Source organism: Geotrypetes seraphini, chromosome 6 (assembly GCF_902459505.1).
Source record: "Geotrypetes seraphini chromosome 6, aGeoSer1.1, whole genome shotgun sequence".
Classification (NCBI taxonomy): domain Eukaryota; kingdom Metazoa; phylum Chordata; class Amphibia; order Gymnophiona; family Dermophiidae; genus Geotrypetes; species Geotrypetes seraphini.
Genome location: NC_047089.1, coordinates 13,573,090 through 13,589,466, shown reverse-complemented (window position 1 = coordinate 13,589,466; position 16,377 = coordinate 13,573,090). Strand labels below are relative to the sequence as shown.

Sequence of the window (16,377 nt, the reverse complement as noted above, 5' to 3'; positions counted from 1 at the left end):
AAAATGATTTTATTTTGAACTTAGTGATCAAAATTTGTCCGTTTTGAGAATTTATATCTGCTGTCTATATTTTGCACTATGGCCCCCTTTTATTAAAACGCAATAGCGGTTTTTAGCGCAGGGAGCCTATGAGCGTCGAGAGCAGCGTGGGGCATCAGCGCAGCTCCCTGCGCTAAAAACCGCTATCGCAGTTTAGTAAAAAGGGAGGGGGAATATTTGTCTATTTTTGTATAGTTGTTACTGAGGTGACATTGCATAAAGTCATCTGCCTTGACCTCTTTGAAAACCCGCGGAATATAAATGATAATTAACATTTTCTCTGCATACAGCGTGCTTTGTGTTTTTAAAATTTTATTGTTGGTAGATCATTTTGACTTGGCCACAAAGGTAAGGGGGAGGGAGGGAGGGGAGCTGCTGAAAGACATCTAGTAATCCTTGCAGGCTTGACTGTGCAGGGAATTATTTTTGTAAAATCATGTTTTGTTATGTGACTGGCATTATCTAGACTTTAATTTCTATGAATGAATAGAATGAAAATGATATAAAATTACTTGCTTGCGGGGACCGTGTGTTCCAGCTCACACAAGGAAGGAGGGGGTGAAAGGGAAAAAGTTTCTCTTCCTTGGAAATAGATTCTGAAGTGACCTCATCAAAGAAGACCAGCACCAAATGTACAAGAAATCCCTTAAACAATGTCAAAAGAGCCCAAAATAGAAAACTGCTACTGCCTTGAGACTCCATTATTGAAGGAATCAACTTGAAATCACAGAAGAGACAGGAAAAGGTTAAATGCCTCATGGAATCCTCAGGTACAAAACACAAACCAAATTGTGAATGAAATCAGAGCAGACAGTAAGAATTATAAAATTGATGTCATTATCCATCTGGAAAAAAAGGCGTACTAGAAATAATGCCTCAGCAATACAATTTTCAGAAGTTCTATTTGCTCATGGTAAGGGAGAAGAGAGACTGCTAGTGATGGTGGGGGGACTGATAGAAGATATGAAAGAAGGGTGGTAGAAAGGAACAGATGGTAAAGGAGGGAGGGAAGGGTGGTGGTGGAAAGGAATAGAACAGACATTGAAAGAGGGTAGAGAGGAACAGACCCTGAAAGGAAATGTGGAAGGCAGAGTGGGGAGAAGACACTGGAAGGGAAGAAGACAGATGCCAGACTATGGGGGAGCGGAGGGAAGAAGATGGGTGCTAGACGGGGACGGTGACGGGGCGGTGAATGGGATGGCAGTGGCGGTGACGGGGCGGTGAAAGGGATGGCGGTGACGGTGACGGGGCAGTGAAGGGAACGGCGGTGACGGAGTGGTGCAGAGGATGGTGGGCCGGGGACAGTGCAGTGACAGGGACAGATTTTTTCCCCGTGTCATTCTCTAGTAGGAAACATGCTGTTTTACTGAAGCATCAGAGTAAAAAAATACTCTTTGATGGCATAAAATCCCAGGCACCAGAGTATAATTTTTTTTTTTTTGAAAATATGTTTATTAAAGGATCAATGCATACGAGAAAATACAAATTGTGACCTTACAAGAAAGACATCATATACAACAATCAAGGGTGCAGGTAAAAAGAACAAACGTCGATACGTCCACAACATATCCTCCCCCATGCAGATCCAATTTTTTAAATGAAACCCCCCCCCCCTCCAGCCCTCCAGCCCCTCCCCCCCACCCTCCCTGTGCACCCATGATCTCTAACCAGCCCTAAAAGGAACTCCAATAATCCAAATAGGTCTTAGATTTCCAGCTCACAGCCCCCCGACGGTGCTGCCGCTCCCACCCAGCCATCAGAGACATATTAGCCCGCCACTGTTGCACCGTTGGCCGCGTAGTACCAATCCAATGGCGAAGAATAAGTTTCTTTGTGATTCCTAAGGCCACTAAAAGAAAGCGCCTTCCAGATTCGCTAACCAGAGTATAATTTTTATGCACCATAGCTACCTGGAGCCTGGGATTTGTTGTGATAGCAATAACTGTATTAAGTAGGATATAAGGGGGAGGGGCAAAACCCAATATGTATGAGACACTCCTTGCTTGGGAATTTGAAGACACTAATATATATGCACATACACCGTGTTTCCCCAAAAAATAAGATCTACGACAGCATCTTATATTAATTTTGGGCCCAAAAAACACACTAGATCTTATTTTCGGGGTATGTACATGATCATCTCTCCCTTCCTCTCCTTCACCCCAATTCTTCCTCTTTCCTTTCTCTCCCACACATGTGCAGCATCTTTCTTCCCCTTGCTCCCATCCCCGTGCAGCAGAACCCTTACCCAGCTTCCATCCTTCCCTCCCTCCCTCCCATCCCTCATACAGCAGAACCCTTGAGCACTGCCTGTCCGCCGCACAGCTGAACCCCCGCTGACCCTCCATCCTTCCCATCCGAACCCCGCCAACCACGAACAAGCCCTACAATACCGGTACCTCCCTCCAAATCAGCGTCAGGCTGGCAGCACTCTAAACAGGCTGCTTCGGCCTTGTCCGCCAGTGAATTCTCTCTGCCGCGTTAATGATGACATGGATTCCCTCTGCCGCGTCACTGATGTCATCAGTAACGTGGCAGAGAGAATTCACCAGTGGACAAGGCCGAAGCAGCCTGTTTAGAGTGCTGCCAGCCCAACACTGATTTGGAGGGAAGTACCGGTATGTAGGGCTTGCTTGTGGTCGGCGGTTTGGATGGGAGGGAACGATGACTGCGCGATGTAGGGAGGCGGGGAGCGATGCCGGCAAATCCCGACTAGGGCTTATTTTTGGGGAAACAGGGTATCTATATCTTTATATATCTAATATAATAAAGCCCTAAGCGCGCATGTGCACTCCCACCTACGTGCTCCCGTTTTCCGTGCGCTGTAGGGACCCGCAGGTAGGAGTGCGCATGCGCGCGGCCCATGCTCGTGGCAGCAGAAAGAAGAGGTCATACAGTGCCGTGTCTGCCGCAGCTTCAGAGTATGAACTAGCCAGGGCGATGTCAGCAGGGGCCGGACCGGAGCTGGAAGGGAGAGGAGCTGCTCTCCTCCCCTCCCCCAACGGACTTTAATTTCTGGCTCCCAGGCTTCTCCTCCTGCTCCGGCTGAGCCTGCGTAAAAAACCCAAAAAAACCCAGAGCTCGCGTCGGGTCCGGCAAGGGCTGCGGGTCCTGAAACCTTCCCATCCGAAATATATATATATATATTAGATAGATAGAAATGTTTCAGAGATTGAACATCGCATGCTGAGTATAGGTTTTTCTGTCACCAGTGAAGCAAAAAGAAATATCCGATATTGGTCAATGTCTAATGTCTGGAAACAAAACTGAGGATGTGGCAATCATAACATAACAGTGGGCTCTAGCAAAAGTCATAAAGAACTTATAACTAACAGAAAAACAGGCTAGAGGTCAAACTGACCTGATAATATCACCCTGTTCCCTTAACAATGCTTGGGAAGCAAAACTTAGCTGTTTACCTTGAGATCCCCAGTATTTGCCTCTGGTATTGCGCACGGGGTCTGCTGGGTTGTCTAGTGATTCAATAGCATGTGATATCTAAGTCATTATTGGTGCTAGGGAAAATTACTAATGAAGTATGATTAACCAAAAACCATGTGACTTGAATAGAACCAACAGAACATTACTGGAGTATGCAGTTTATCATTGGATTTTAATGATGCAATTGTACTTTAATTGGAAGATGGACCAACTATGTATGTTTAATAATGAATTAATTGATGATATCATAATACCATTAAAGTGGCCTGTCACTTGTAATTTGGGGAGATTTTTGGTTGGTTCCCTACCAGTTAGTAGGTAGTCAAAAACTCCCAAGGCCTTGAAGGTTTAAACTACACTTTTGTGTCTGGTAATATTTTCCTTGGCCTCCTCTAGAGATGAAGAAAGAACTGAGGGGGTATGAAGCCTGTTCATGTAGTTATTTAGAGCATACAGTTGAGTCTTGATCAACATAGATAAGTAGAGGGGGTGTCTAATAAATATTTTTGGCATACTTAAAATACTTCTAAACATGCACACAGTTCTACATAGTGCTGGTGGGAGTATTTTTAACTTGCAAACTCACCTTTAACCTGCAAGGTTTTGTGTTCCTTATGCAACAACTCTACTTCACGCACCAAAGCCTTTTTCTGCCTCTCCAGTTCATTCTGAAGCACCAAGATCTTCAGCTGTAAACATTCACTCTCCTTTTTCTAATATAAATAAAAAAGTCTTCATTAATACTTATTAAAATAAAACTATGGAGTCCATTTATGCACTAGTGCGTGCTTACTGCAGAACATGCTCAGGCGTCCTACAGTAAGTTTAGTGCAGAAAAACTGCGCACTAAGGAAAAACTAGCTTCTTACCTGCTAATTTTCTTTCTTTTTGACTCTCCAGACTGGCACAGTTTACTGATGGGTAATTGCTCACCATGACCAGCAGGTGGAGACTGAGACAAACTTTTGGCTGTAGTACAAGTGGCTATGCAGTCCCCCCAATACAAACAGTCTGCCCAATAGCCAAGCAGAACTAATAAACTAAGAAGTGCTAATCATAACAGCAACAGCCCCAACAGAAGCAACAACTAACAGAGCCATACTGTTGGAAATTGCATAGAAGAAGCCCCTTCAGCAAACGTCCCCACAGCTCACCAGCTAAACCAAAGCCGCTGTTCTTTTAATCTCCCTGACCCTACTAAAAACACGAAAACCCGCAGAAAACCCTCCCCCCAAAAAAAAACACACTCTTCACATGAATCCCACAAGAACAACAGACAGACAGGGTAGGAACTGTGCCAGTCTGGAGAGTATAAAAGAAAAAAAATTAGCAGGTAAGAACCTAATTTCTCCTTCTTTAGCGCCTCTCCATGCCAGCACAGTTCACTGATGGGATGTAACAAAGCAGTACCCTTCATGAGTGGGATCCCCGGAAGGCCGCCACCAGAACACACTCACCGAACACTGCATCCCAATGCGCCTGAACGTCTACACAGTAGTGATGCACAAGGGAATGGAGGGAAGACCAAATCGCAGCTTTAGATATCCACTGGAGGCACAAGAGAAGACTCAGCCCAAGAAGCTGCCTGACCCCCCAGTGGAATGAGCCTTGAGAAATTCCACAACAGGCTTCTTCTGAAGAAGGTATGTGGAAGCGATTGTCTCCTTGATCCAGCGAGCAATGGTAGCCTTGGAAGCACTGTCCCCCTTACGAAGACCAACTAAGAGGACAAAAAGATGGGCCGACTTCCGGAAGTCCTGGGTCTGTTGAACATAAGAGTAAAAGACCCGACATTCAACTTGCGCAACAGCCTCTGCTCTACCAAGCCCTCCCGACTAACCAAGGGAAGACTTACCACAACTGCTGGAGACTGAGAACAGACTGTTTGTATTGGGGAACAGAACAGCCACTTGTACTACAGCCAAAAGTTGTCTTAGTCTCTACCTGCTGGTCAGTAAACTGTGCCGATCTGGAGAGGCGCTAAAGAAAAAGTATTTTTTTTCCCCAATTCTTTATTATTTTCAAAACTTACAGTTAAGTGTAACAATAAATACCACATTTCATACATCAGTGAGACACTTAATATTCCATTAATATTAATTTCAGAATTAGTCCCCCCCCTAAACAATCACAATGCCCATCACATAAAATTTCTATAATGAACTCCATATATCTAAATTCATTAATCTATCAGACCCCCAACCTCCCCCCTCCCAGATGTGCATGTTATAGGGAAAAACAATAATTAAACATTACAATATTTTGCTAATGGCTCCCAAATCTCCTGAAATGTCTTAAAATTCCCTTTCTGAATGGCTAAAATTCTTTCCATTTTATACATATGACACAATGAATTCCACAAAAAACTATAATTAAGCCTTGTCCAATTCTTCCAATTGTTTGTAATTTGTGTTTTTATTATTTCCATGGAGGGGCATGTCAAGGGCAAAGAGTAGGCACATCTGCACCGAGTTAGCACAGCTATATTACCACACTGATTAACGCAGTTATAGAGCATGAGCCCTTAATGCCTACAAAATAGGTGTCCATAAGTGCTCATGAGCTAATTTATTTTAATCTCACACTAATGTCAACATTAGCGCAAAGCAAAAGGACAAACATCAGACCAACAAAACAAAGAAAAAATAAATATATATATATATCATATGTGCCTGACATTGCCACATTTCGTTCAAAGACTACATCAGAGGCAACAAACTGTAGGGCAGAAGAGAAATAAATATCAATAAAATTATAAATATATTTAATAAATCATAAATCCACATAAAAGCCATGCATATATGTGTTAAATTATTTAAAGTCATGCATACTGTATATAAAAACATACATGAACAACCATAAAAGACTCATACATATCATGGAAAAAAACATAGCAGTAAAAATAGGAGTGCACAGTGAAATGAAATCACAAGTACTGTATCTTGAAACAATAATATAGACCAATGCCTTCCTATTAAATCAACAGAAAAACTACCAGAGTCAATACTAAAAGGCAAGTGGTAATACTAGGTGGATAGAATATTGTGTTCAGTGTGGTACGTTATTTAGAGCAGATTTTCATTATATACGTAGAGAAGAACAACCAGCGCACTTCTCTCTAGGCTAATAGTGCTGTATAAATCTATAAAATAATTCACCAGTAAATATTCTCCAAATATATCAAACTCACTAAAGCAACATGGCAAAAGGGGAAATTCCAAAAGTCCTCCAGAAACCCTGTAACAAATCAACCTAGCTTTAGTCCCAGAAGTTTTATATGCACAGTGGACAGATCAGAGGTCACATGAAATGTTCTCTCTAAGATGTACAGCTACGCACCTTTTTAACAGGAGACTGTGTAGCCAGTCAGCTCCACCGCACAGCCGGTGGAGTCAGGACCAGCATCCCTCCAATATTTACTCTTCCATTTTGTGCCGCTGTGGTTGCATTCTCAAAGCACCACCAAACAAACAAACTGCTGCAGGACCTTCCCATACATACCCACGTCTGCTGGCCCGCCCTCTCTGATGTCAATTTTCTACTACTACTACTACTATTTATCACTTATATAGTCCTGAAAGGCGTACACAGCGACATTTATAGACAGTCCCTTCTCAGAAGAGCTTACAATCTAACTTGGACAGACAGACATGACAGATAGGGTTGGGGAAGCAGAACCCAAGGTGAGAGGAGTTAGGAGTTGAAAGTGGGCTTTTAACTGAGCCTTGAACACTGCCAAAGAGGGGGCCCGCCGTAGGGATTCTGGCAGTTTGTTCCAAGCACATTGCGCAGCAAGGTAGAAGAGACTGAGTCTGGAGTTGGCAGTTGAAGAGAAGGGCAGCTGCAGATATGTATGGGAAGGTCTCACAGCAGGTTTGTTTTAGTTTGCTGCTGCTTCAGGAAAGCAGCAGTAGAGGTGGGGTGCTAGGAGGCAAATGCTAGTAGATGTGTGGTGGGTGGGAAAGAGGGAACAGACACTGGTGGATGTGTGGTGGGTGGGAAAGAGGGCAGATGCTAGTGGATGTGGGTTGAGAAGAAGGGGCAGATTCTGGTGAAAAAGGGGCAAAGGAGAGAGGCGTAGACACTGGTAGAAGGGAGGTGGGGGAGAGAGAAGAGACAGAAGTTGGTGGAAATTTTTTTTTTTATACTTTTTGGTTAAGTTTTTTATTGATTTTTTCATATATCAACAAGTGTTATAAATTTTCCATACATTGTCTTAACAATACACTTGATATCTCTATAATGTACTTTATATAAACCATATTTTATATTATTCTTCTTATAAATTTATATAACATATATATTATAATAATTTTATCAATTATTATTTAATTATAAACCCTTTTCCCTCCCTTTATTACATTAATTTCACCTAAGATTATCATTCATTATAATATATTATTTATAATGTATAATAATGAGAATAAATCTTTACCCCTTCCCTCCCTCCCTTCTTTAACCATTATCTTATTATGGGAAAAAATTAAAATCATTCATTGCAATAATCTGTTAATGGTCCCCAAATCCTCTTGAACTTATCCATATATCCTTTTTGTGTTGCAAATGTACGCTCCATCTTATATATATGGCAAACTGAGTTCCACCAAAAATTATAGTTTAACCTGTCGCAATTTTTCCAGTTATGTGTAATTTGTTGAACTGCTACTCCAGTCAATATAAATAAAAGTTTATTGTTATTTGATGAAATTTGACTTCGAGCTCTCATTGCAGTACCAAACAAAATCGGATCATATGTCAAGGCTACCGGATTTTCTAACATCCTATTAATTTGAGGCCAAATTGATTTCCAAAATATTAATATGAATGGACAATAGAATAAAAGATGATCTAATGTCCCTGCTTCAAGATGACAATGCCAGCATCTATTAGACTTAGAGCTATCAATTCTATGTAAACGTGTGGGGGTCCATAAAGCTCTATGTAAAATAAAAAACCAAGTTTGTCTCATAGAAGCTGACAGTGTACATCTTAACCTCCAAGACCAAAGTCGTGGCCATTGAGATGCATTAATCTGATGCTTAATCTCAATGCTCCAAATATCTCTAAGACCATTTTTTTTCTTTTTATGTACGAATCCAGATATCAATTTATACCACATTGCGGCCTGGTGACCCATGGAATCTATCTGAAAACATAAGAATTCCATACTATGATAGTTATTAAGGTTTTTCCATTCAGAGAACCCTATCTGAATGGCCTGCTTCAATTGCATCCATCTGAAATATTGTGATTTATTTAAACCAAATTTATTTTGCAATTGTGAAAACTCAAGCAGTTTACCTTTATTCATTACATCCTCTAAAATATGAATTCCAGCAATCATCCAATGTTTCCAGATAATTTTAAAACCGCCAACCTTGATCTTTGGATTTAGCCATATTGTTTGAGTCGTTGATTTAGTTATTGGAATAGGAGTTAGGTTACTTATATACCTTATAGTTTTCCAGGTATCAACAAATATTTTGTGTTCCTTATATAACCTTGGCATCTGAATACTGATAACATGGCTCAGATGTAAAGGAAACATTAGTCTCCATTCTAACCAGAACCAATCAGGTATATTTTCAATGGGCTCTGGGAGGATCCAATACATACCCTGACGCATAATATAGGCTTGATGGTACCTATAAATATTTGGAAAATTTACCCCTCCCTCCGCAATTGGTCTTTGTAAAGATACTAGAGCAATTCTGGGGTTTTTTCCAAGCCAAATAAATTTTGTTAACATCTTATCCAAGTTTTTGTAAAATGACCTCTGAAAAAAAATTGGTATCATACCCATTTGGTAACAAACTACTGGTAATATCATCATTTTTACAGTTTGTATTCTCCCCCACCAAGATATGCATAAAGGATTCCATTGTTCACACATTTCTGACACTTTTTGTAATAAATTTTTTTCATTAATTTTCATAGTCTCATCCACAGTTTTTGTAATCCAAATTCCTAAGTATTTTAATCCTTCTTCTTTCCAAATAAAAGAAAATGAGTTAAATAAACTTTTTGTACAATGTACATTGAGTGGAAGCACTTCTGATTTATTCCAGTTTATTTTATAACCTGAAAATTTTCCAAATTTTTCAATTAATTCAAGCAAATTTGGAATAGTTGTTTCCGGATTTCTCAAATAAAGTAAAATATCATCCGCATATGCTGATAACTTATATTCTCTATCTGAATGCGGAATACCCTGTATCTCCCTTACCTGTTCTATAGCTAATAATAAGGGTTCTAAAACGATATCAAAAAGCAAAGGAGATAGTGGGCATCCTTGTCTAACCCCCCTTTGTAAAATAAATCTTTCTGAAAAATTGTTATTGATATATAATCTAGCAGCAGGGGAGCTATACAATGCTTTTATTATTTGTATAAATCCGGATCCTATTCCAAACCATTCCATTGCCTGAAACATGAAGATCCATTCCGCTCTATCAAAAGCTTTTTCAGCATCTAATGAAATAGAGAATGGTGGGTCATTAATGGATTTTGTCAAATATAACATGTGATGTGCCAGTCTAGTATTATGAGATGAGTATCTTTGAGCAACGAAACCTGTCTGATGCATATCTATAATGAAAGGGAGAGCTTTAGCCAATCTTAATGCTAATGCCTTAGTTAGAATTTTTCCATCCACATTTATTAAAGAAAATGGTCTATAATTTGAAACCAAAGTGGGATCTTTATTTGGCTTAGGTAAAACTATAGTTATTGATTCAGCCATAGTACCTGTAATACAACCTTTATTTAGTTGTGTCTGATATAGTTTTAATAAATAGGGCATTATAATGTTTTGAAATGATTTATAAAACTCCACTGTATAACCATCTCCACCTGGAGCGGATCCAACCCTAAGGGATTTCAAAGCTGTATCTAATTCTTTTAAGGATATTGGTTCTTCTAAACTTCGTTTTATATGTTCAGGAATTTTTGGTCCTTTTATTAACTTTAAAAAATCTAAACCATCCTTTTCCTTTTTCGAATAAGGCTCAGAAGAATACAAATCTTTATAATATTTTAAAAATTGTTTTATAATGGGATCAATTTGAGATAAAATTTCACCATTATCATTTTGAATAGCAATTATTTTTGTTTTTCTTTTTTTCGCTTTAAGATAATTTGCTAGCATTCTTCCTGCCTTATTCGAATTTCCATAATACAAAGCTTGCTGTACAAATAAATCTTTTCTAATAATTTTTGAAGAAATTTCATTATATTTACCTTTAGCTTTTAAAAGTTCTTGTTGTGTCAAATAATCCCATTTTTCAATTAATTTTGATTCTAGAGACTTCACCACTTTTTCCAATTCTGTAAATTGTTTTTTTTCTTTTTTTATTTGCAATGCTGAATAAGAAATAATTTGTCCTCTAATATATGCTTTAAAAGCATCCCACAAAGTCTCTATTGAAATTTCTTCTGTATCATTAATTTGAAAATAATCTTTTATTTTTTCTAAAAGATTTTCACAAAAATCAGTATCTGTGAGCAATGTATTATTTAATCTCCATATAGGTCTATTTCCATTCTGATCTATTATTTTAATTTCAATCCACACTCCGGCATGATCAGATAGTATAATTGGATCAATGACAGCCTGTGTGACTTGATGTACTAATTGATTAGAAACAAAAATGTAATCTATTCTAGAAAAAGAATTATGAACCTGTGAGCAAAACGAAAATTCCCGACCATCAAAATGAAGAATACGCCAAATATCTTTTAAATCACAAGATTGTACCAAATTATCAAGGCCTAATGATTTTATAAATCTTCTCGGATTTTTATCCATCAGTGGATCCATAACAGCATTGAAATCCCCTGCTACTACTAGATTTGAAGTAGCAAGTGGAAGAATTAATTGTTGCAGAGTTTTAAAAGATTCATTCTGGTTCGAATTAGGGGCATATATATTGAAGAGCGTCATGGTGGTATTTCCCATGTCCATTTCCACATATATCCATCTTCCAAGAGGATCAGCTGCCTTAAATTTAAATGAAGCAGAACATTTTTTATTTATTAATATAGCAACACCAGCTTTTTTTTCTATTGCTGAAGAAAAGTAACATTGTTTGACCCAATCACCTTTTAGCTTTATAGATTCGTTATTTGAAAGATGGGTCTCTTGTATGCAGCATATATCAGCGTTCTGTCTTTTTAAAAGTAATAATGCTTTTTTTCTTTTAATCGGGTGATTGAGACCATTAACATTTAGAGATATAATTTTTAGATCCATCATATACTATTATAATTTGTAATATAACAATGTTATCTTCAATCTTCCTTATGATCTCTATTTTCCCATATATAAGATAATTCCAAAAATTGCCTACTTTACTTAAACCATTAAAGTTTAATACCCTCCCATTCCCTCCCTCCCCACCCCATATATATATACGAACACTTGGAAACGCAAATTAGATCAGGTCTGACATTACTCCATCACAAGCTAAAAGATTATAAATTTTATGATTATTGCTCCATATTAATATCATAATATATTGCTAACAGAATTTAAAATTTCTATATCTTTGCTTTCTTTTCTATTCATTTTCACAATCATATTTACTTATATTTTTAAATCAATCCTTTTTTTTTAATATATATTCTATAGATATTAGAATCTTTTAATTAACTTAAATCAATCTACATATGCATTTTTAATTCCATTCATAGAAATTATTTCTATAAAAGTTATAAATTAGAAAATAAGAGAATATTAAAAACAAAATATAAATAAAAATTTTTATAACTCATTCTCACTAACATACTTATTTGTATTTCTAAATCAATCATACAGAATATTTGATAGATATATCAATATACCTTTCTCTTTTTTCCTGTTAAAAACTGAAATTTGCCATAAAATGGGACAAATATACTTTCTATAATCTTTCAATAAATATATTTCTTTAAACATAAACTATTAGTTTTCACTTTAGAATCGTTTATTTTATTCTATTTATGTCCTTATATATAAGAGTCTTTACTTCCGTGTTCTTCTGGTAACATGAACGCCTTATTTTTAGCTTTCTTCTCGAGTTTCCTTCTCACTCTCCGTCGACGTAAAACGTGGAAGCAGCCAATCTTCTTTATTTCCGGTGCGATCATCTATTGAGGAGAAAGACTTCCTGTTTTCGCGCAGATTTTTATTTTTGACTCAGCGTCCGCTGTATTTCCAGCGCATTTTCCTTTCTTTTCTTTCCTTTTTTTTTTTTTCTCTGGAGAACATAGAAACAAAGGCATTGAGGATATATTTTAAAAGATTGTCTCAGTTTATCTTCCAGTTTCTCATATATAAGAATCTTCTAGGTAAGTCAATGTTTCGTCTTTCCTCCACGTCATTCAGCCATTGACGTGTTTGCATATACTCCAGTTCTGTTCCACGCTCGTGAATGTAATTATTGTTGTTTTTTAAAGTAAGATGAAAATTCCATCGTTCTAAACGGTGTATTCATTTTTATATATATTCAGAATTCTTTTGTATTAAAAAGTAACTTAAAATGAAATAAGTCAAAGTAAAAAGTATTTGATATCAAAACATTCCTATCGAAGTATTTGATTAATCCCAGTTTTTCTTTAAGAAGTCATTGGTTGTTCACATTGTTCAAGATATTCTGCTAATTTTTTAGAATCAGTGAAGTTCTGTGTTTTATTTCCTAGAGTTAGTTTCATCACCGCTGGGTAGAGAAGTCCATATCTAGCCCCTAGTGCTCGTAGTTGGGGTCTTAAATCAAGTAGTTGTTTTCTTTTTAGGGCAGTTTCTCTGGCAAAGTCTGGTACAATATGTATACGTGCATCCTGACATCTTAGATTTTTGTTTTCTTTAGCCAGCTGACAAATTTCAACAACATGTTGATATCTTAATAATTTAAAAATAAAAGTTCTTGGTCCTTTTTGTGTAGTTGTTTTTTGTCCCGGTATTCTGTGCGTTCTTTCTATTTCAAGAGGCACCTTGGATTTTAAAGGCAGTATTTTTGGAAGGAATTGTTCTAAGAAAGTAATGGGATCATTTTTTTCCACTCCTTCCGGCATCCCAATGATCCTTAAATTATTTCTTTTTTCTCTATTCAAGCAGTCTTCCAGATCTCTCTTTATTATTTCCATCTCTTTCCAGGCTTTTTTGTTTTATATAACTTCAGTATGTACCTCTTCCGATTTTTCTTCCAAGTGTGTTATTTTGTTATCAATTAAATCAACTCTTTTTGTAAGTATGGCAACATCATCAATTGCCTTTTGAAGTTGTTTTTTGATTTCGAGTATGATATCTTTGATCTGTTTTATTTCTGCCATCATATCTTGATCTCCTTCTGAAGGCAACGGCACTTTTGAAGGTGTCCCAAGTTCCGGTTTTGATCTTTTGTTACTGCTTGTACCCGATCCTCCAGCTCCTGCTTCGTTTTTATTTTGTTTGCCTGATGCCATTTTCTTGCGATCCACAACTTTTTTTCAGCAAAATATCGGTATTGGAGCTTTTTATTTTGAAATAAGAGCTTCTTTGACACGGAGCTCGTCTATCACCCGACCATTTGCTTGCGTGTCCAAGCCACGCCCCCTCAGTTGGTGGAAATTTATTTATTTATTTTATTTATTCAATTTTCTATGCCGTTCTCCCAGGGGAGCTCAGAACGGTTTACATGCATTTATTCAGGTACTCAAGCAGTTTGGGGGGGGGAAGGGAGTACAGAGAGGAGGGAGATGATGGAACGGGGAAAATGAAAGGAGAGGTGCTGGATAGAAGGTGAGGGGGAGAGAGGAAGCGAACATTATATGGAAGGAGAGAGATACAAAGAGGATGGAAATAATGATGGAAAGGTAGAGAGGGGAGATATTGGGTGGAGAGGGAATAAGCGGTATAGAAGGAGGGAGACTGAAGCATGGTGGCAGGAGGAAGATGATGGAAGGGGAAAGTGAACGGGAAGAGAAGGGGCAGACTGTATGGAAGGGGGAAGAGGCAGAGGAGGGATACTGATGGACGAAGAGAGAGAGTGTGGAGATGCTGGATAGAAAGGGGGAGAGGAGGCAGACGTATAGAAGGGGTAGATGCTGGATGGAAGAAGGGAGAGAAAGCACAGTTAATTACCGTAACAGGTATTATCCAAGGACAGTAGGCAGATATTCTCATAAGTGGGTGATGACATCCACGGAGCCCAGTACAGACAGTGCCCCTCCTGAATGATGTCCAGCACCCATTTATCCAAGAACATGTGAGTCCACTCCTGGTAAAACTGAGAAAGGCAGGATCTAGTAGAAAAACAGAAACATTTCTTTGTATGGCCATGGGCAGGGAAGTTAGGTGAAGAGGTAAGTTTTTATTGCTTTCCTAAAGTTGAGGAGCCAATCAAGGGGTCTGATCTGTGGGAGTAGTTGGTTCCAGTGGCTCAGTATGAAGTGGGAATAGAAGCGTCATTTAGAGGTTTTCAGTCGATGGGCAAGACAAGGGGGGCGTTTTGAGGCATATTTCATCCTGGGAGCAGAAGGACCTGTTTGACACGTACGGAGGAAGCTTGACCAAGGATTTCAACGCTAGCATCAGGCCCTTGAAGACATAACATTTGGCTACAGGCAGCCCGTTAGCTGACAATACAGTCTGGAAGACAGGGTCACAGGCATGGAGGTTTTTTTAAAAAGTCTGATTTCCTTGTTTTGTACAAGCTGGAGGCGATGTAAATTTTTTGCCATGAGACCATTGAATAGCACATTCCAGTAATCCATGTGGGAGAGTACTAAGGCATAAAGTAGTTTGTAAATTCAGACTCAGAAAAGTAGTTCTTTATTTTTTGGAGTTGTCACAGGTAGTAAAATTAGGAAGATACCACCTGAGAGATATGGTTGGAAAGCAATAGGTTGCAGTCAAGGATTATTCCTAGGTTGCGCAATTGGTCTTTTGCGGTTATAGCAGTTGAGTCCCAGTGCAGTTAGGGACAGGAGCGATAAGTGTTCTTTGCGGATCCAAAGAAGTTCTGTCTTAGAGGTGTTTAGTTGCAATTTGTTGACTGATATCCAATCAGGCCTTAGGCTTAGTGGGGATGGGCGGACCCGCTATGCCTAAGGCCTGATTGGTCCAGGCTTCTAGAGCTTGGGCCAATCAGGCCTTAGGCTTTGCAGGATGGGTCGGAAAGGGGCGGGCCCGCCTCATTTCGACGAGGTGGGCCTGCCGGATGGACAGGCAAGACCCGTCTGGCCAACAATTAAAGGTTAGTTTGCTGGGGGGGAGGTTTGGGGGCTGTTAGCGCAGGGGGGTGTCTTCGGGCAGGAGGGATTGGGCACCCTCCTGCTGGTGATCGGTAGTGTCGGGGGGAGGGGGGGGCATCTTTCGGCAGGAGGGTTTGGGCACCCTCCTGCCGGCAATCGGACAGGCGGCCACGGCCGCTTTACTTATAGTGGCAGAGAGATCCCTTGCCGTAATAAGTATAGCGGCCGCGTCTACTCTAACCCGATTCTGTAACCGACGCCTGTAACATGGACGCCGGTTACAGAATCGGGGTTTAGTGTAGGCCCGATTCTGTATAGGACACCTCTCCTGGGTCGTCCTATACAGAATCCGGGCTAAAGTGCTTACTTATTCCCTTTTCCATCCTTGAAGGGCTGCATCTACATTCCAAGCAGGCAAATGGAACAAATGTTTAACCAACTTTATTTCAAACACACTTTCTTATCAAACTTTCAGAAAGTCAATCAAAATTTATCTCTTTGACAAATTTCTGACTCCATTTCTGCCTTGATGCAATCCTAAAACACTCCCAGATAAACTCGATTCATCTTAGCATGCTAATGTAATTTTGAAAGTTTTTTGTATCATCGCTGTCTTTATACATTCTCCTCCTCTGTAAACCGCTCTGAACTATTTGTGGTATTGCGGTATATATAGCTAAAGTTATT

The 16,377-nt window shown here is 39.1% G+C and overlaps 1 protein-coding gene across 1 annotated transcript in view; it reads right to left on the bottom strand.

Moving 5' to 3' along the window:
* The window catches only part of UVRAG (UV radiation resistance associated), a 136,775-nt gene that overhangs the window by 63,375 nt on the left and 57,023 nt on the right, over positions 1-16,377 (bottom strand). Inside the window, exon 8 of the mRNA XM_033948900.1 lies at positions 4,067-4,193. Within this exon, the coding sequence (XP_033804791.1) occupies positions 4,067-4,193 (127 nt within the window). The remainder of the gene's footprint in view (positions 1-4,066; positions 4,194-16,377) is intronic.